This window comes from Cupressus sempervirens, chromosome 3, assembly GCF_028749045.1.
Source record: "Cupressus sempervirens isolate cs-2001-9-10 chromosome 3, ASM2874904v1, whole genome shotgun sequence".
Classification (NCBI taxonomy): domain Eukaryota; kingdom Viridiplantae; phylum Streptophyta; class Pinopsida; order Cupressales; family Cupressaceae; genus Cupressus; species Cupressus sempervirens.
Window position 1 is genome coordinate 96,716,493 of NC_143120.1, and position 22,563 is coordinate 96,739,055.

At 37.1% G+C, this 22,563-nt stretch overlaps 1 protein-coding gene across 4 annotated transcripts in view; it reads right to left on the reverse strand.

The window, feature by feature from the left end:
* The window catches only part of LOC149564957 (general transcription and DNA repair factor IIH subunit TFB1-3-like), a 275,928-nt gene that overhangs the window by 78,673 nt on the left and 174,692 nt on the right, over positions 1 to 22,563 (reverse strand). For all 4 annotated transcript variants that reach the window (XM_089818484.1, XM_089818486.1, XM_089818483.1 and 1 more), the window contains exons 15-18: positions 20,369 to 20,492; positions 8,672 to 8,728; positions 8,351 to 8,478; positions 8,066 to 8,257 (exon numbers count right to left, since the gene is read on the reverse strand). In XM_089818484.1, the coding sequence (XP_089674610.1) occupies positions 8,066 to 8,257; positions 8,351 to 8,478; positions 8,672 to 8,728; positions 20,369 to 20,492 (501 nt within the window). The remainder of the gene's footprint in view (positions 1 to 8,065; positions 8,258 to 8,350; positions 8,479 to 8,671; positions 8,729 to 20,368; positions 20,493 to 22,563) is intronic.

Here is a 22,563-nt window from a genome sequence, read left to right on the forward strand (position 1 = left end):
TGCCCTTGCTGAAGTATAAGGGTCATTCTGAGATTTTCTATAGCAAATTGTTGCTGTTGTATAACAATTTGCCTTCTTCTCCTATTGTGTTGTCTATGTCTAGGGAGATTGTTTTGCTGAAAGAGATGTTGTGGAACTGTGGAGTGAATTCACTGAGGGATTATTATCAACCTACTGTTGCATTTGGAGGGCTCGAACTGGGCATTATTGGTTACTGATTTACATCTGGAAGGCAGCGTTTATGTTGTTACTTGCATTATCGGCAATCCCTATGCCAATTCATTAGTTTATATACTTCTGCTAGTGATGGATATATCTTTCTATGTGGAATAAATACTTCACAATGTAATCGAGAGAATTATCTTATTAGTTAATATTTAATAACCCAAATTGGTTTGGAACTGCACCAGATCACACCAAACACCTCCCAATAGTGTTTTCAAGATTCTTCTTCCACTATCAATCGTTTGTTGGTCTCCTCAACGGTTCTGCAAATAAAGAATTATATAATCATATATTTCGTTCTGTATATGCCTGTGGCATACTCCAACATTGCTCCTTTTTTTCAATGATAGATAACAGGAGGTAGCAGTCAAGAATAGATCCACCACTCAATGTGTAGTCACATTACTCCCAACATCAATGTGAGTATGCTGGCATATGTTCTAGTCTATCTCTGAATGTGTGTTTCAACGTCTTTTAAATTATCTAAGAATTTCCTCATTAATATGGGAGAATGATAACTATAGGAGTTGTTTGTTTCCTTTCATTTACCTTGCTCGTATATGATTTCTACCTGCGTGGATATAAATTACTGTGTATCAACGAATAGTCCTCTTATAATATGGTTCTGACTTCTCGTGCCTCTGCTAATTCGCTTGTCCTCGGTTCGTTCCCTTCCTTCCGTCTTTTCTTTGCCGATCAATTTGTTTGATCTCCCATATTTTCGTGCCACCTTTGCAGCAGTTGTTTCCTTATCTCTGCATAAATGATACTTTATAATCTCCTCCTGCTATGCATACTCAGAAGGATGCTATGATAATTTATATTATATTTTCTTATGTTTGTTCTTTCCTTACATTTCTAGTGTGGCTCTGATAGCAAGTTAGTTTTCATGGATCTCTGCAAATGTACTAAGCACTACCTTTTATTTCTGTGTACCATTTGTACATTTGAAGGTTATATAAATATCTTTACAAGAGACATGTCTCTTTGGTAATAAATCAATCAATCATTAATCACACAACATCAATATTAATAAATTAAATATATATATATATATATAAGTACACATAAGTGAGTTTGCTAATTGATGATTTAACAATAACCATAGAAGAATTTTCTCTACGTCAATTCAATTCGACTGAAGCTACAATATTAACATTTGGTACTTGCATTATTGGAAACCCCTAAGCCAATTCATCTCTTTAGAAGTTGGATGGCATCTTGTCTTGGACCTGCGATTCATAATTCTCAGCATGGAGACCTGAATATTAGTCACAGGTGTGTTTTCGGAGGCCTGCGTTCAAGTTACTTGGACCTGCAATCTCCTATTTGGGCCTGCAATTTACCTATGATGATCAGCATTTCATTCCTTAAGTCTGTGATTTAATTTACAGGCCCACTGTAGAATTTCTTGGAAAAGTCGGCATTCAGCCTGCCAAAGTGGATTGCAGAATCAAGCAACAGGTTTCACAGATAACTGAATCTGCTATAGATATTATGTTACTGTTAATATAGACCGATTTTATTCTTCCAAGTTCGTTGGTTGTGAAATTTAAAGTAAAATTCTGGTGTTAAGTTTCATTGAGAAAAAAATTGGTTTGCACATCTCTAGTTAACCATTGTTTCAGTATTTTATATGATATGGAAAAGACACAGAAATTTATATAAATCTATCATAGGAAAAATGGGTATCAAGCACAAACAATAGAGAAGATACATACATTTTAGCTACATCAAAGAGCATTAAATATACTTGCATTTCCAATTAATTTGCTGGAGAGTTGCTTTGTCAAGTGTTTGACAAAATGCCAAAAATCTGATTTGTGAGAAAAGTTGGTGAAATCGGAGTTGTACAAGTTATAGTTAGGTGAGGGTTATTACATTAAGTGCTGACAGTAGCAGCAAACAGCACTCAATCTCAAAGAAAGACGTGTTGTATATATTCTGTGAAAAATTCAGTAAAGTTTATATAATCTCAGTAGTTTATGCTGTATATAAATATATAATAAAAATAAAAAAAGAAGTAAATAAATGTGTGATTCGGAAATTGTGTGCGCGTGCAGATTATTCAGACCCTATTACTACTCCAGTAATAAGAAGGGCTATATATTGTTTCCAAGGAGGTGTTTGTCTAAATCCAATCAATAGTAACAGTCCCAAGGCAAGGTAGGGTTTACAATCTCAGAAGCCTCAAGGGCAAGTCCCAAGATAGCATACAAGCTTGGACCTGTACACTTTGAGGAAGCCTATTGTAATTGGTCTCTAGGCACCTTGGTTACATGCTTAGTCCTTCATTGACTTGAAGTGTATTGTTTTTCATGGATCACTACAAATGTACTAAGCACTGCAACATTGGTATGTGTTTTCCAAAAGCAGCAACCTCTTATATTTATAATGACCATAAGTCATGAAGAGACATGTCCCTTCATAGGACATGTCTATTCGTTAATTAGATAATTAATATAATAACAAATATATATATTAATTTAATTTCTCTCATATAATAATAAACTCGTATATAATGAACGCACGCATCTATAGAAATTATATTTCTCTCATATAATAATAAAGTCATATATAATGAACGCACACATCTATAGAAATTATATCTCATATATAATTATATATATTCATAGGTTTATCCAATTGAAGCTACCAAACATCAATACTCCCTCTTAGCTAGGGAGGGTAAACACAAGACAGATATTACACCATTGGTAATATTAGGAATAGCAAATTTTAAGGATATCTTTGATTAGAAGATATCCACCATTTTGTAATCACATTTGATATCATGAGTATTGGCCTCTAGGATATCAAATATGATATTCACCAAATACGCTGAAGAACATTTTGATATCATGAGTATTGGCCTCCAAAATATCAATGTATGATATTCACCAAATACTCTTGAGTAATGGCCTGCAAAACATCAAATATGATATTCACCAATTACTCAATAAGGTAATAGCCTCCAAAATACGAACGAATGATATTCACCAAATACCTATTATATATCTATAGAAAACTCATAGATAGCCAAATGAATGGCATCTAACACTTAGTTGTTGATTTACAAGATATAATCTATCATGATATATTTCAACATATACATAAAATGTATCTCAAGACTTAAGCTATTGTAAGATCATCACCTTCCAATAACTTCAGCAAATACAGGTGATCATAATTTGGAAGTCATCACTTCCTCATGATGTACACAAGGTGTATGCCAATTAAATCATGCAGTCATAGGCATGATACCAGAAGTTTAAATGTACTCAAAACTCCCTCCAATTCTAATATAATCAAGATCTTTAAAGATCAACTGAAACATATCCTCTACCTGCTCCTTCAGACGGACGTGTCAGACTCCCTCTGAACATCGATCTTTTAAGTTCGTTGAGCTTTGAAGAAGTGTCAAACTCCCTCTGAATCTAATATCAATCCTCCTTTACCTACAAGAACATTCTCGGAGGAAAACATCGAGGCACATAGCTCTCATAGTTCATATAGAAATACAAATTTAGAATGTTAATATTAATTAGAATGTTAGTAATTTTACTCGTGCCTATTACTAACAACAACATAAATGATTATAATATAACTCTTTATTTTATATTTTCAATAACATAATATTTAATAATGTATAGAAGTCAAAATATAACTATAGTTCATCTTTACGTTTTATATTCTCATAATGAATCTCTTTATGTTTAACAAACATTATATCAAATTATCAAATATCATTTTTTTATGAATGTATATATACATATATGCAAATATACATATAACTATCATATTTCACAATATTCTATAAAAAACACCTTATATATTATTGGACATATATATTTTCAACTATAACATCCCATATGATATAGAAATAAATATATAATAAAATGCTAGAAACCATATATTTATAGATACCTTAATGGGTCGATGTCTGATGCCTTAACCAGGAACACCTTATAGTCATACCCTTTGGTAACTTAATTTACACTCGTTGTATTCTCATCTTTAAATATGTTTCATTTAATCCAATGGCCTCTATCACGTATGGTTTGTTCTTAATTTTCCGCATGGCTCCTTTGCACTCCTTTCCAATTTTCTTTTTTTTCAATGTCTTTGATTGCATGTAAACACCCTTTCGTATGTTGCTATTTAATATTTCCCGCACACCTAGCGGTTCTATTTGCTATTTATTTATGCGAGCTCTACTACTTCCTATCTTGTTGTATAAAAGTGATGTTCGACGTCTCTGCCCCCATAACAATATGCATGGTTTCCAAAATCCTCTCATTACCCTTTTTGCTCATTGAACCAAACTAATTCAATGTATCTTTTGAAATTTTGGTTATCCACCTGTAATATAGGAGAAGGGAGCTTTGCATTTGCATTTCCTATGCTGAAATGAAATGGAAATGCATCTAGTGCTTGCAGATGAAGTGAAGCCAAGGTTACATATAAGGCGCGAAAATCCAAAATCAAGTAATTAATCAATGTCGTCGTTTAGACTGGATAACAGATATATTCAGGGGTAATTGTTACTATCATTTATTTTCCCAAATTGCGAGGCATTCTTCACATATCGTTGTTGGATTATAGAATGTTACTTACAAGAGAGCAATACAATCATGGTTCTTGATTTTTTTTCTCTAGAAAAGGATCTCTCGTGTCATGGCTCTACTTCAAACTCTATCATTTCTGCCCTCATATTCTCCATTCGCAGTTCAAACCACTGTTATTACTCGGAATGAGCTATCATTACCAGTGGAAATGTTATCAGTTGATACCAATAAAGGTCTCACTCTAGCATTCCATTCAAATCCATCCCAGCACTGAAATCTCTATATTGTTGATGCAATGTTCCGTCAGAAATCATAATGTATTTAATTGATTCCTCCACAAATAATTACGTGCATTCCACATTACCATTGTCTTTGATTTTCTTACATTTGCCACTAGGCTTTGATACCATGTTGATTTTCATGGATCACTACAAATGTACTAAGCACTCCCAAGATTGGTATGTGTTTTCCAAAAGCAGCAACCTCTTGTATGTATAATGAGCATCAGCCATGAAGAGACATGTCCCATCTTCACTAATTAGATAACTAATACAATAAAAAGTCTAATTATATATTTATATATTAACTTCTATCATATAACAATTAATTATATCTCACATGTAATGAACACACACACATATATAAATTATATCTCATAAATATTATATATATTCATAGGTTTATCCAACTGAAGCCACCAAACATCAACAAAGTGGTAATAAGGTTGGTCTGGATAGTATTATTAATAATATATACAGATAACTTAATCTAATAAGATAAATGAAAATTTCACTTTAATTTGAATGTCTCAAACTGAGTCATTATATCTTTATCCATTTAGCTTAGGGCATAAATATTAAATTTGAGTTAAATTGCGCCTAAACCTAGCTTTCTTTGTTTTGTAGAAAGTCATTTCTCTCTCTTCCTAGATCTAGATCTCATATTCTTCATTCACATTTCCACAATCATCTTCCATAAAAGCAAAGTATCACCACATTCACTCAGCACTTGAGCCTCCTCAAGCCTAGTAAATCATATTCCTTCCAATGTCAGAAGAGATAGGCCCATGATTCCTAGCTTTCTCATACAAGCTAGTGACCATTATTTATTTCATTACAGTTTGGTGAATCCACATCTTGCATCTCATTTCTAATTTGGATCTGATTTATATGCATTTAGACAAATATTTCAATCTTGTATTGCAATTTTATAATTAAAAAAGAGTACAAAAATATTTTATTTCGTGCATTGTTACATTGCCTATATCTCAATTTGATTTGTATGTATTTACATTCATTTCACATAACTTATTTGCAATCTGTTATGTATAACTTATGAAGATTAGCCCAAAGAGGAGGAAACTTAATTAAATGTAGTTGAACTATGGGTATGTGAAACAATCGATAGTATTAATATATCATTGTCATAATAAAACTAGTAATTATGACTGAGATTATGAGTCTGTTTGTATATGTACAGAGTCGTAGATCTCACTGGAATGGTCACATCCTATCAGTTGATTAATAACCATAGCAACTCAAGAATGAATACGTTGAACCCCTCATATCATACAATACCAAAATAGGTGGTTAGTTTTGGGAACCACTTACTCCAAATTAGGATCCTCTCTTTCAGTTATGAAGTACAGGCACTAACTATTACACTACAAATGGAGTCTGGGCCATATGAGGTCATAGATAGAGCTTGTATACCTCTGATATGTACTCTCAACTACTCCATATGAGTTGATGATCTGTTCAAAGATAACATAGCCAAGGAGCATATAGCAGACTACTGGCCATACCACATAGATAGCAGAGCAGATTCTGCCGAAAACAAATCAACCTTGGGGCCAGCAGCATGCCAGTTGTTGATGTTCTTGGTTGCATAACCGTTTGATGAACTATAAGGAAGAGAAATTCCAATGAAGCACAAGGAGGCAACAAATCAGACCCACTTTGTAGTATTGATATCTTGATATCTTAATATGGAATTGGTATCTTAGTTTACCAGTGGTAGGAGCACCTTGTGTAATTCCTCTTCAGGCAGTTCTTCCTATGCATTACAGGTTGGTCTAAACATCTGCACTCGCCACAGAACCCAGAATCTGTTTGAAGGTGTCAATGGGGATTATGTCCAGATTGGAGGGTTAATATCACACACCGAGATGGAAGATGGAGAATCACAGCGAAAGAGACCACCTGAACAGGCAAGCACTCATTCTACGCTTCAGGTATAATTAGCCCACTACTGATCATCTCAATGGAATCAAATTAAATTAATAAATATCATATGGTATATATGAATGACACTAAAAAAATATAGCTGTAGTTTCTGGTCCTATAAAGGGTTGTTACAGGTGATTATTGACAGTTGCATTCTTATAAGCGACCATCACACACTTCAAATATGCTTCTTTTACTTCGGGAAGGAGTTTGATTCTACGTGATTCTCCCCGTTCTGGAATTTACACCTCTGTAGAAAGCATCGCCAAGAAAACAACCTATCATGTTTCTTCTACAATCATGTCTCTGCACAAAACCATTTGGAAAAGCAGAACGGCCCAAGATAAGGTTCAAGTTCACCAAGAGTATAAATTCATCAAATCCAGGAACCAATAAAATGGTAACTAAGCCAGTATCCCATTTTAAAGATGTGTGAAACTGGCAAGACCAACTTTTAGCGTGTGAAAGTTAGTTACTCATTATCTATTTAATAACTATATGGGCCACTTATATGTTATGTTGGAAGTATTAAAATATCAAGTATCCATTTCCAGTTTTTATATCATATTAAAAATGTCTATTATTTATAGTGAACTCGTAAACATCAGTCCACCACTAAAACACATTATGCCATCCCCAGAGTTTCAATTGACACTCAGCTTTCCATGCAAAATCATTCTGAACATATCCTAATCAAGGTGCAGGAAATATAGACCAAAAAGTTAGAAAGAAGCTTCTCAGGTTCTTTGTCATAAGCAATTTGCTAGACCTTGAACCAAAACCTGGTCCATTTCAAGAGATGCCTTACAAATCAAAACGTATTCCTTAAAGAACGTTGTGCAACCAGATAGAACCCCACTTTAATAATTCTTCATGTGACCTTCATTCCTTACATGGCCAAAAAAAGAAGTCCACAATATCGTAAGAATAAATAATTTTAGCAACTGAAAGTTGCTGGGTAACAATAACACCTTCAGAAAGCTTCTCTATTTAAAAGTTCCCACTTAAAAATTTATAGCATTTTAGAATCGGGAATTTACAAAATACCTTAAGTGCTACATCAGGACTGATTACTGGATCTTTCATGCCATGTTTTTTGATCTCCATGATTTGGTGTCCTACGGAAGTATAAACTTCTTCAGGATGAAATTGATTCTTATTTAAGTTTACTGAAGACCCTGCCTCTCCTAGAGCTCTAACTGCATTGGCTTGTTGTGAATCAAAATATTGACGGGGATCCTGAAATAAGCAGTCCAGTTATAAATTTATGAGGCAGCTACCAGTGATATTGAAACAGTCACGTAGAATGCAAGATTAATTACATCCATTCACCTTTATGTAAAGTGGAACAAATGGAAGTCCACGAGGGCCCTGTAAGTCATCAATTTCAGTCATTTTGTTAAGCTGGTCCAGACGTCTTTTCTCAGTTCCTTCATCTACTGTTTCATCTCTTATTTCAGCTGCAGAGAGACAGTACAGCCTAATGTAAGAAAGGAAAGCCTTGTGCAAAATGTCAAAATAAATAACACTAATTTTTTATTGTTCTATACAAGAAGGCATGAAAAGGAGAATCCAAAGAAAACTCCTAAAATATATTCAAAATACAAAAGGCAAGTAAAAACTTATACAAAATATAACATATTTCATCCTCACCTTGCTTTGCTCTTTTAAGTGCCTCAGCTACTGTCCGTGTATCTCCTAACTCAGAATCTAAAATTGTAAGTAAAAAGAAATTGTGATAATCAGTAAAATATTCATCAAGAGTTTTAAGAAAATAAAAAATATTATCCAGTAATAACATAAGAGAATTATGTCTAGTTGAATGACAGCAAGAAAAACTCCTATGTCCAAAGTATCAAAAAATAACATGCACTGGGAGAAGATTCGATCCTACCCTGGGATGTGAAATTAGAGAATCTCGATTCTCAACATATTGAAATTAGATAATCTGAACATATTCTGATATCTATTCTACAGCACACAACATCTCAGGTTTCATAAATAGTGTCCCAATGAAATAAATGAATCAGAATTATTGCATTCCAAGCACAGAGACTCGAATCATGGATAAGTATTCATAGGGTAATAAAGAACTTTGTTATAAAGGATTGGAAACTGTTAAAGTTGTAGCTTCAGTTGGATAAATTCGATCTGAGATACATTGTTGTTATTGGTAAATCAAATTTGTGAACCTTGAACTTTGAACTTCAAAGCTGACTTCATGCTCTTGGACCTGAACTTAAACTAAAGATCTGCACTTCAAACTTTGAACTTTGAACCTTTGAACTTTTAGGTTCAAGTTCAAGCTCGACACAGGCATAAAACACTGCTTCTGCACAGCTCAAACTTTTAAAAGGGCATCATTAGTAACAACAACCAATAAGAAGCTCAAACAATTCGAGAACCGCTCCTACAGGACTGATTTTCACAAGTTTGAAACTTGGGTGCTGAAAGCATGCCTACACATTGCATTGAAAAACTCTTCATTCTAGCATCATACGCATAACCCGTTTTACATCTGATGTGTTTTGTCTGTATGTTGTTCTCTCATAATCGAGTTCCAATCATACCAACGTTACTCTCCATTTGAAATAATAATGTGACACTGCACTATTTCTCATTCTTTGACTATATGTATGCTGCTGACGAACTTACAGATTTCCTCCACATCAAATCTTATTATCTAAAACTTCTCATACCATTATCGTTGTACAAGTCAGACAAATCTGTTTGTATCTTGTATCATTATATCACTGCTGTATAACATTACTAATCTTATTGTAATTAATTTTTCATCGAGAATACGACCATCGTGCCAAGACTTGATGTCAGTTAATGACCACCCAATTTCATTGCTATTGATCTTCTAATATACTCAATGGCTTCTTTTCAATAAACCTCACCATTTGCTGAATGTTTCTTCTGATATTGTGATTTGTCCAGTAGTTTATTCTTTGTCTCTAATAATTCGATACTGACTCTGACTTGCATATGTTGTCCATCGTTATAACAATTGTTCCAAAGGTATGGCAGCTCCCATAAGGAAATATTTTGTTCCTCAATTTTGTTATGTGTCTCAATTTACATTCTCATCACCACTACTTTTCTTTTAATATGTTTTCATTTAATATATCAACTGTTTTCATTTAATTTTGTTATGTATCCATATGATTGTTTCCATTTATTCATCAAGTAACTTGGTTTTATTGTTCATCTGTAATCACTCTTCATCTTACTCATTTCTCATTAAGTTCTTTTTTTCGACATAGACAAAGGTTATGCCAACTATCTTGTCTTGCTTTGTGAAAACCCTTTTGACATCAATGACAATATTTCCATCACAGATTCCTTAACATTGCCTATAAGAATACTTAACATCTCAAAAGTAATCAATACTAGTTATATTTTCCAGATAAGATAAGATAATAATATTAATATCCAACAAAACAACAACAAAGGTCTACGGGACTGAGAGTTTACAACAAGACAGCCAACATTAGCAAGAGCACCAAACGGTGTCTGAAAAAAGCGAACAACAATAAACAACAAGAAGAAGAGAGAGGCACAAAGAAAGGCCAAGGCCAAGACTAGGAGTCCTTCCTTGGCAAAAAGAAATCAGTCACAGGAGGATAAGACTGTGAGTGAACAAGAGCCCTGATCTGTCCTTGTGAGCTCACGGAGGAGTGTTATTGACACAAGAAACTGCTGCAGGGTCTTACAGATCTGGAATGACCAGTAGAACTAGTCGAGCTAGATGGCCTTTCCACACCCCGTAAAGGAGATAAAGGTGTGAAAAAGGTAGTAATAAGCTGATCAGAGGTATGTCGGTGGGGAAGTAAAGTACTATCACGGAGCAGGGTTGCCTCCTAAAGATAGAGCGCGAGACACCACTGATCACAATAACTGAAGAAAGCTAAAAGAGAAATCAATCCCGGAACAGACAATAAAATCACCCTTCGATCTCATAAAAGATTGGGCAACGGAAAATAAAGTGAGTCTTTATCTCGACCTCAGCTAAAGTACACAACTTACAGAGCTGATCTCCACTGTCAATATGATGGTCAATCTGAGCCCAAAGACAATAAGAAACAACTCTAAAAGACACTAGAGAGATACAGAGGGCATGACACCACCATCAAGATTGGTAACCAGGACGAACAATAACCCCATCACTGATTTTCAGAAAGTGCTCTGCATAGAAGGCCATCCTCGAACGTAAGCCATCAGGAGGGTTAGTCCAGGTAGTGATAATGTATTGTTTGTAGATATCTAGTCTGACATGCTCATTTAACTCCTGTCAAGAGGTAAGGAGATGAGCAGGGGCATTCAACGAAAACTGATAAGGAGGGAGACGGTCAATATGGATCCCAATTGAGCTCAGCAAAGAAGATGCATGTGCATACCAGCAACGAACTCGAGAGCTACTATCAGAACTCACAGTAGCAATAGAAGAACAATACGCCAATTAGGAGTATCTAGCACAATCACCAACCAAATCCACAAAACCACGCATGCAATGAAGGAACCAAATTAGGTCAAATATGGCCGCAAGACTGAAGGGATGAGCACCAAACTCAGCAAGAATAATACTACGAGAAGTAAACTTGTGACAGCTAATGATGTGTCATAAAAGCAATCTCTGAACCCATTCAATCGAGGCCCAATCAGAGCCATGGATAGAAGGCCCACAAACCACTGAGTCATAAAGAACAATCAGTCGAACATGAGAGTTCAAGAAGGATAACATGGACGAGGCATCCTGGAAATGGCATCTGAAACACTGTTTCTCAGGCATAGCAAGAGAACCCATACCCTTACTCTGGACTGTATTGCCGGTCTATAGTGAAGCAAGGTCCAGAAAACTACACTCCCCTATACATATAAGAAGAAGTGATTTTGATATCCTATCCCTGAAAAAAGAAGTGAAGATGAGAATTCTTTAAGCAATTAAAGATCATAACCCAAGTCTTACCCAGGTTGACCACAAGCTGACTCTGATCACCAAAGGAAGCCAAACCATCCAAAAGTCTCTATACACTCTCTGGAGAAGAAGCAAGAAGAACAACATCATCTGCGAAAAGAAGAATGGAGATCAAAACCTGGTGTAAGTAGCAACCATCACTTGGGAGCGAGGACTTCAAAACTCAAGCTCATCAGTATAAAAATCGAACAAAGTGGAGGAGTGAGGGAAACCTTGTTTAACCCCAATGGTACTATGGATCGGAACTGAGAATCCCTCAGGAGTCCTAAATCTATTAAAATAACCTTCATATTTCTTTTTAATGCTCACTATTGTATCTTATTATATCTCTGTAAATATTAGAATGTTTCTAATATTTAGGTGTAGTCTAGAATAGAATGTTTCTATTCTATTCGACTCTCCTCTTTGTATATATAGATCAGTTTGATCTCTGATTAATTCATTCAAGTATTCCACCATTTACATTTCTAACATGGTATCAGAGCTAGGGTTTAAACCCTTTGTGCAAATCGACTGAAAAATTGTGTCTTCGGCTATTGGTGTTCTTGGAAAATCGTGGATTTGTTTTCTGCAAATTCTTTTTCTTGGAAACCCGTGGCTTTGTCTGTAAATCACAAATTTGAAGGTCGTTTTTTCAAATCTATTCACACCCAGATCTCAAAAAGTGGGATTTTTTGGTTGTGTTTTTCAAAAACGGGTCTGTCTATCCCTGTTGGATATTCTACTCGTGTTTCTGCTATTGGGTTTTGTTGTTTTTTTTTTACCTACAAACATCTTTTTTTTGCCTTTTTGACCTCTTTGGCCACCAACTGTTATTCTACTCGAAACCCTAGTTTTTTTACTTTGAAAAAAAAATTTAATCACATTCTTGCTGGGTTTTTTGAAATCTCAAATGGGTCTTCATCAGATTTTTGTGGGCGCCTCATTTTTTGTGCCTCGATTTTTGAGCCAGCGGATCCGAATTTCGACAACATTTTATTTCTGCATTTTTCGAGCTCTTTTCTAGGTACTTCACCAATTTTTTTGGGTCTTTCATTTTCTCACCTCGAAGTTTGTGCCATTTGAAATATTCACATATTATAAGCATCTGTATTAGCAGCATCAGAAGTCAGACTCAATTAAATAGCAAGCCAATGCTGCCCAACACTCAGAGCATAAAGAATCTATCTACCATGCCTTTATGGCCAACATACCTGCAAATCATGTGAAATCTTCTGCCTGGTACATCGATTCTGGTGTCTCCCGACATTTCACTCATAGGCGTGATTGGTTTGTTGAATTCACTCCCTATTCTAACTCAGTAATCTTTGGAGGCGACGAAGAATACAATATTGTCAGCAAGGGCAATGTTCAGATTCAGTCTGGAGGAAGAAAACTCATGTTTCTCAATGTATGTTATGTTCCTGGCATGAAACATAATCTTCTGTCTGTTAGTCAGATTATGAAGCACTCTCCTTAGTTGGATGTCGTTCTCAGTGGAAATAAGTGTTCGATTATTGATCGTGCTTCTCGCACTACCCTTGCTTTCGATCTTGAGGATCATGGTATTTATAGGCTTGTAGATTCAGGCGATTTCCTTGAGCATGCCTTCATCGCCGAATCATCCGCTCTCAGCAGTCTCTGGCATCAACAATACGGTCATCTGAACATTCAATATCTAGCACAACTTGCTCGGGATAATTTAGTCCATGGCCTACCTAATATTCAGACCCAGAACCATCGCGTTTGTGGAGCTTGCCAAGCATGGAAGCAACATAGGACACCATTTAAGAATGGTGAATCATGGCGGGCATCCAGAGTACTCCAGCTGGTCCATGCTAATGTATGTGGTCCTATGAATACTCATTCTATTACTAGGAATAGGTATTTTTTACTCTTTGTGGATGATTTCAGTCACAAAATGTGGGTGTATTTTCTTAAACAAAAATCAGATGCCTTTCTTGTATTTCAGCAGTTTAAAGCTCTAGTAGAAAAAGTGTCTGGCTCCTCCATCCGTACTCTTCGGACCGATAATGGGGGGGAATTCTATTCTTTTGCTTTCTCTGCCTTTTGTACTACTCATGGCATTAGACGTCAGTTCACCACACCTCACACCCCTCGGCAAAATGGTCACCTTCTTAACCAGTCACCCAATTAATCATAAGACTCCTGAGGAAGCCTGGTCTGGTCGCAAACCTAGGATCAACCATTTGAAAGTTTTTGGCTCTTTGGCATATGTATGGATTCCTGATGCCAAACACACTAAGTTGGATTCTAAAGCCAAAAACTTATGTTTACAAGATACAGTCACACACATAAGGCCTACAGACTGATTGATGTAAATACTGATGGTTTAATCTTCAATCGTGATGTTGTGTTTGACGAGGAACTCGGACCATTTCCGCTCTCTAACTCCCCACCACATTGTGAGATTCAATCTTCAGCAATCTCTGAGTTGGGTTCTTCTATTTTATATGAGTCATCTGATGCTACTGATACACCACCTCAGTCACTTCCAGATAATACAACTCCTGCTCCTGCTTCTCATCCAGCTATTCCAACAACATCTGATATTGGCTCCTTGACTCTTCGGCCAAAATGGTGAGCTCAAACGATTAGTGAACTTCATCCTGATGAACTCATTGACGGTAGAACCTCCATAAATAAGAGCCTTCAGCACAACATAGTTAATATAGCTCTTATGGCCAACATCCACAGTATCCTTGAGCCCCAAATATATGCAGAGGCCAAAGGAATTCCAGAATGGGAACAAGCAATGGATGCTGAGCGTCAGAGTCTTCAAAAGAACCACACCTGGGTTCTTTCAGATCTCCCTCCTGGGAAGAAACCCATTAGCTATAAATGGGTCTATAAGGTCAACTACCATGCAGATGGTACCTTGGACAAATACAAAGCCAGATTTGTTGCTCAAGGATTCACCCAGCGCGAGGCATTGATTATGACGAGACATTTGCTCCGACAGCCAAGATGAGCACTATTCGCATTCTTCTTGCAATTGCAGCTCAGTATGGTTGGAAAGTTCATCAGATGGATGTGAAGAGCGCCTTTCTCAATGGTGAATTACAGGAAGAAGTCTACATGATGCAGCCCCCAGGTTTTAAGGTTGCCGGTTCAGAACACAAAGTATGTAGACTCCAAAAGGCCCTCTGTGGTCTTAAATAGGCCCCTAGGGCTTGGTACATAAAGATTGATCATTACTTGGTTGCTCAAGGATTTCAGCGTAGTCCGTCTGACAGTAATCTGTATATTAAACACTTTGGTAATGATATTCTTTTTCCTGTTGTCTATGTGGATGATTTGATCATTACTGGAAATTCAGAACATTTGATTTCAGAAATCAAACAGGATCTGTACAGAACTTTTGATATGACAGATCTCGGATTGCTTCATTATTGTTTAGGTATTGAGGTTTGGCAGACTGACAACAGTATTTTTTTGTCTCAGTCCAAGTATGTCAGAGGTTTGCTTGATAGGTTTCGAATGCAGGATTGCAAATCTGCCTCCACTCCTATGGAGACTAGTCTGAAATTGTCCGCACAATCTGTTTCTCCTCCTGTAGATGAAACACTCTTCAGGCAGCTAGTAGGTAGTCTCATCTACCTTACTACTACTAGACCTGATCTCAGTTTTGCAGTCAACTACATCTCACGGTTTATGACAAACCCCAAGACTGATCATTAGATTGCAGTGAAACGTGTGTTACGCTATGTACATGGTACTTCAGATTATGGTCTTCTTTACACAAGGAGTACTACTCCTCAGCTCAGTGGATTCACTGACTCCGATTGGGTCGGCTCAGTTGATGACAGGAAATCTACTTCTGGCTATGTTTTTAGTATCGGATCTGCAACAGTTACTTGGACCAGTAAGAAGCAACAGGCACATGCACTCTCCTCTACAGAAGCAGAATATAGAGGAGCCGTCAAGGCAGCTTGTGAAGCAGTTTGGCTCCGGCAAATGCTTGCAAATATGCATATTCCTCAAGCAGGTCCGACTTCTTTGTTTTCAAACAATCAAGGCGTACTCAAACTTGCCAAGAACCCAATGTTTCATGAATGAACCAAGCACATAGAGCTTCATTGCCATTACATCCGACAATTAGTAGAAGATGGATCTATTCAGTTACACTATGTCCCTACCTCAGAGCAATCAGCAGATATTTTCACAAAACCCCTTGGTCCTGACAAGTTTGTTAAATTGAGGGGATCTATTGGTGTAGTAAATATATTGAGCATTAAGGGGGGTATTAAAATAACCTTCATATTTATTTTTAATGCTCACTATTATATCTTATTATATCTCTGTAAATATTAGAATGTTTCTAATATTTAGGTGTAGTCTAGAATAGAATGTTTCTATTCTATTTGACTCTCCTCTTTGTATATATAGATAAGTTTGATCTCTGATTAATTCATTCAAGTATTCCACCATTTACATTTGTAACAAAATCTACCCACCACAATTTCATATAATCTCATGATAGCAACTAGCAACATCTTCTAAATCCCACCCAAAGCCTCTGAAATAGAGCCATCCTAAGAAAAAAATAGAAAGCCTTGCGAAAATCAACAAAGCAGCAGTAAACTTTCGCCGAACAGTGTCTAGCCTCCTCAATAATAGCTCGTAAAGTGAAAATGTGATCCATGGTTTGGTAGTCAGCCTAGAAACCAGCATACCCTTTAGCTCTACAACCTTTCCTTTCAAGCTCTCTAGATAACATCACATTAAGGTTGTAGCATATAGTTTGGCAAATGTGTGCCCAATCATAATGGTCCTAAAATTCCCAGGATCAGAGACAGGACCGGTCTAATGGATTGGATAAATCAGATGCCTGAACCAAGAAACCAGAAACCTGGAATAAACCACTCAATTAAAGAGTATAGAGAGATAGGGGCCCAAAACCGAGGCACCAAACTTGAAGAGTTCAGCTTGGAACCCTTCCCCATTTGTCACTCTGTTGCATCTCATGGATCCGATGCCTTCGTAGATGTAAGAAGGGGTGAACAAGTGATAGAAAGGAGGCAGGATGGGATGAATCGAAACTTGTCCATGAATGTCATAAAGAGTCGTGGTATGACAAGTTAGGGAGCAAAAGTCAAGGATGGAAGATGGAGAGGCACAACGGGGAAAAAGGGTGCACCAAAAAAGTCGAGGATTGTGGATCAGTGTGGAGCAAAGGGATTTAAACTAGGAAGCAATAAAGGATCGTTTCTTGTAGCAAAGAAAATGAAGGTAAGACAACAGAAGGTGAGTAAAATCAGGGGAGTGAGCTTCCAAAGTGAAACGCACTGAGCGATGAAAAGCTTTGCAATCAACATCGAACCATTGATTTATAGGGCATGTATTACGGCGCTTGTTGCGGAGAGAGATTGAAGGACGATGAAGTATGGAAAAGATGGTGGACTTCCAAATGGTTGTTGCAAGCAAATCAAATATGGAGGAGGCCTCACAAGAATCAATAAAACATGCAAGATTAAAGAGTCTCGAAAGATGAGAGCAAAAGAGGTCACTGTCGCCGTCGAGCAAGCGGAAGTAAGCAGGGGGACGAGCAATGGAAGGAAATAGATGAGGCGACAGAAGGGGAGGCAATGAATGAGGAGAAGAACGAATACGAATACTAAGGAGAGCATGTTCCGCAAGAGGAAGACCTAAGATGGTGAAGCTATGGATGAAGGAGATGAAGCAGGGAGAGGTGAGGGCATAGTCAACCACGCTAACACCCCCACAATGAAGCCAGCAAGTAAAGAGCTCAGATCGAGGAAAGAAGAAAAGACCATTCAAGATAACAAGTCTAGAGGACTCACAAAGTTGCAGAAGATGGCAACCATAGTAGGAAATCGGTCCAACAGCATCAACATATATTCGCTGAAGTCCCAAAGTAGTCAGATCAATCTTAGTGGAGCAAATGGAATCAAAGCATCGATCATAAAGCAGAGTCCTGAATTCTCTGGTCCTAGCATTGAAGACACCGAGAATGATAACGTCTCCCAATGCAGTAAACTGAGAGACACTCTCGCTAAGGTCAACAAAAGGGTCTTCATCCTCGATACCATAGATAGCATAATGGGACGAAGCCGATAGGAAATAACAAACAACAATAAACAAATCTCTCTGACAGTGACTCTTACAGTCAATATGGACCCACATGAACCTAGCAAACATATCAAAGTGGACAATAGAAGTATAGCTGAAAATAGAATCTCTAATCAAACAGGCAACACCACCAGACCCATGGACCCCACCAGAAGCACGAACCTCCTCTCTGCAAACAGATAACCACTGATAACCTGTAAACCCTGGAAGAGGACACACAGGACTCTTGTGGGTCAAAGTGATGACAAGTATATCAACGGACCCCATTGCATCATGTAGAAGACCAGGTAATGACCATAAAGAACCATTACCATTCTAACATTTAAAAAGAAAAGAGCAAGTGGGGGTCCCCCTCTAGTCGGACTGCTGATGAAACCATCATTTGGTCTTGGGGGATTGTCTCGCTTCCCAACCACTGGGGAGGAATCCTGAATAACTACTTTGAGATTCCTAATAACTACCCATTTACCAGCCCGTCTAGCCTCCTCCACAATACCACAAGCATGTTTCAACTCTGCAACCTAAGCCTTTGTGAGATCTTCATCGACGAAAATCTTAGAAGGGAGAGAGACAACTTCCTCTTAGCTCTAAGAGCACCAAGCTGATCACATAAGAAAGAGCATCCAGCAGAGACAAGGTCGGAAGTGGGAGGGAGACCGTTGACCCGTAGATTGAGCTCACAAGCCTGCCTCACCAACTGATCCTCAATTTTCCCCTAAACCATCTTGTCAAAACTAGCTAAAGGCGTAGTCGTAGTTGTGTTATTGCAAAGAGAGGCCCACAATTTCACTTTCTATTCGGTTTCAAAAATCAGAGAAGAATGCTTCGCTGCAATTTCCAATTGTTGCTCTTTGATGGTATCTAACCCATCAAGTTACTAAATAATGGACTGAATATGTGTTTGTTAACCTGCAGTCTCGAAGGTGAAAGTATTAGAGAAATATTGGTTCTGAGATGAGTTGGCACTTGTCGTAGCTTTGATTTCTTAGATAGTATCCGTTGAAGAGATAATTTGGTCTTTTAGTTGTTGGTTATCCATCTCCAACTTGGAAATCCTATCGCAGAGCCACTGATAGGTCAGAGGTTGTTGACCTTGCAATGAACATGAATCACCAATGTTAGACATTATTGAGAGCTAGGAGAAACACTAGTAAACAGCTACAGGTTTGATAAGATCACATGCAGAGACCAGAACCAGGAGCCCTTGAGGAGTTGCACAAAGAGAAGCTGGAAGCCACAGATCACAAACGGAGGAAACTGTATTAGAAGAAGAGCCAAGTGAACAAACAACAGTTGTCCTGTGAGGAGGAAGGAGTCCTCGAGAGACCTATAGATATGGAGGGCCACACAAACCGATACCCACAAGCATGAAGAAGCCCGCACAAAATGATCCAAAACATAGCCACAGGAAGCAGAACGACCAAATATTGAGCCACGGGAAGGAAGGAAACCCTACAAATTCCGCAGTAGTTGGAACAAAAAGAAACACAAGTGTATGCGGAAAACAAACACCCATAGTAGAAGACGGCAGACGACTGCAAGCAAGAAGCACTTGGACACTAGCAAAAATGTAGCGAGAACACTAGTGACAGCCATGAACACATATATCGTGGGAGGAAAAATCGTGGGATGATTCATGGTTGCAGGTCGAAGGAGAAGTCATGGTCCTGGGTCGCTCAAAAGATCACTAACACTGCGATAAACTGCTGACAAGAGAAACCTCTGTTGACATATAACTTTCAAGACAAAAGTTGTAAATTCTAACAGAAAGCCTACATATAAAGAGGAACAGTCTCTGAAATCATGAAAATGCCCGTGTAACTTATGACTAGCCACTATCAGAATCTAAGATCTTTTAAAACTAATATTTGTGATGAAATCTCTCTTTGCCAAACCATCTGACAACATCATTATGAAAAGGTACAATACAATCCCCTATCTCATCCAGGAATACCATAAAGTATAGGTAGCTCAATATTTTAGACTTAAGAATCAAGAATACCTAGGTAAAGTAAACAGGAGGAAATCATGCTCAGCACTAATGGCTACAAACTTAGAAAGATCACACATTCTATTGAACCATAAAACTGAATGCACTACAGCTACTGCAATCCTAAACTCTTACGTGCCAACAAATGTTTGCATATTCCAAACAGTAAGGAAAGAGTATATTCCAGAGCCCAAAGGACTCGGAATAACAATAAATCAATAATATGTATTCATTCAATTCTACAAAAGAAGAAAAACTCTGAACCATAGCATTCAAATATTCCTACCAAAAGCCTTTCCTTCAAGAACAACAGCTGCATGTCGATTGAGATCTTGTAATAAGGTCCGTTTTGGCTGCCTGCTACCTAATTCAGCTCCTTCTCTACCAACATCCCGAGCAATTCCATGATCCTGAGAAAAATGGTATACAAGCATGAGAATATAATTAGATAAACAGCCATTTGAATTGTCAATTTTAGTAATGCAAAGGGGTGTAAGGAAAATTGATGCTAACCATGTTATGTTTAGAAAATTAAATTCATTATTGTAAACGAAGATTATTTAATAATAAGGTAATATATAACTAGCCTGTTTAAAAAGATCTCCTATAACTTAAAGCAATCATCAAAGCATCCTGACAATTTTATTTAATGGTAACCTGCACTCTTGTTCCTTAGAGCACATAAGAAGTTATATAACCAATGCCACAATATCAGTTCTATTGTTTAGAGACGGTATATGTTTGGTCTATTTTATGGTGAAACCTGTCAACAACAACTTCTCCTAAATGCAACAGATTTGAGCCTAACGAAACTGCTAAGAGAAATTTGGCCACAGCCCTAAAACTTGTAATCATCATAACATCTATTAATAAATTTGAAATAAGAAGCTACATTTTTTAATTGTGCAACTTTTTCAATAGGAATCCATATATGGAAAAACAGAGATTCTGGTTGGTGCTGTGACGTTTTCACACATTGCCACAATTCAAATCAGGACGTCCTACATTTTTGGTCCACTTGGCCCTTTTTGGTGTTGATTCCTATTAGTTTTGGCATCAGTACCCTAAAGTTCCTCGTGCTCCAAATGAGAAGTGGTGAATTTGGCTACATCTAGAATGGAGTCACTACTTGTCCATCAAAGTCTCAGTTTTGAAGGAGTTTTAGACTAAGAACTATGAATTTAGATTATGAGCTAAGTTGAAAACCCTTCGAAAAACGGACCCATGATTTTTTAAGTCTTTTGATGAAGTTCCTATTTGGGGGGACATTTCCTTCTTTAGCAATATCTATTTTTTGTGAGACTCAAATTGGCTTGATTTTGAGTTTCAAAATGGTTTCTATTTTTGTGGGATGTCTATTTTCATTATGTTGCAGATTTCCCTAATTCCACATTTGGACAAACTCAATATTTATAGTAAGCCTATTTTTCACAAGTCAAATGGGCATAGAAAGAAGTAAGGGTCGAGAATTATTTGGTTCTAAATTTGGAAAAGCTAAGAAGTCAAGCACTTGGTCGAAAATGGTTAAATTTGAAATCGATCTACATAAAAGCATCTGAAAGTGAAAATGTAAGCAAACGTGGAGTTTCACTAAGTATGAAGAATTCAAAATTGTCAATGTCCGAGTTTTTGGGAAAATCAGTGTAAACATGAAAACTGATCAACTATTGATCCAATATTAAAATGGTCATGAAGATGATGGAAATGACTAACTCCTCATAAGTTCCATGTCAACTTGGTTAAATGTCAATTAAGAGAGGAATAACAAACATCAGAGATTGACTAAGAAAAAATCAAAGGAGCATAGAAGAAAGCAAGAAAATGAATAAGTTATAAAATTAAAGCTCCTTCACTCATCTCTAGAAGCACCCCCGAGCACAATTTTACAAAGGTCATGTAATTTCTAAGTATTGCTAAAATCAACCTGAGAACTCAAAGTTAGCCTAACAACTCTAATCCATCTTTAGCATAGAATCTACTCCTGAGATAGAAAATCTTCCCTCATGCCAACTATGTGCACAACTGCACTACTATTTGTATACACAAAAAAATCCAGAAGGTCAAAATTCCTTTCAAGGTCTTGTTTGCACACTGGAATGCAATTTCATGACGATCAAGGAAAATATCATAGTACCATGAGGACATGTCCCCTCCATTTTGCCCCACGTCCCGAAGACTTCAATGCACCGGAGACTTGGGGACTCTGTTCCCCCGTCCCCAAAAGCGCCACCAGATTCTGCCACCTCCACTGAGGATGGGGGACATCCCGATGTTGACTATTTGTCAATTTGACTATTTATGTTTTATGTTCGATGTTCCAATTCAATGCAATGTTCAAGTATTTATTCATTTACATCTTTATATCTTATGCAATGGTATTTTCATAACTAGCATTTTAAGTACCATATGTATATATATACCCCCCCTCCTCTCCCCCGCCATCATCCCCCCACCGTACCTAAATTAAGGCCCCTCTGTTCC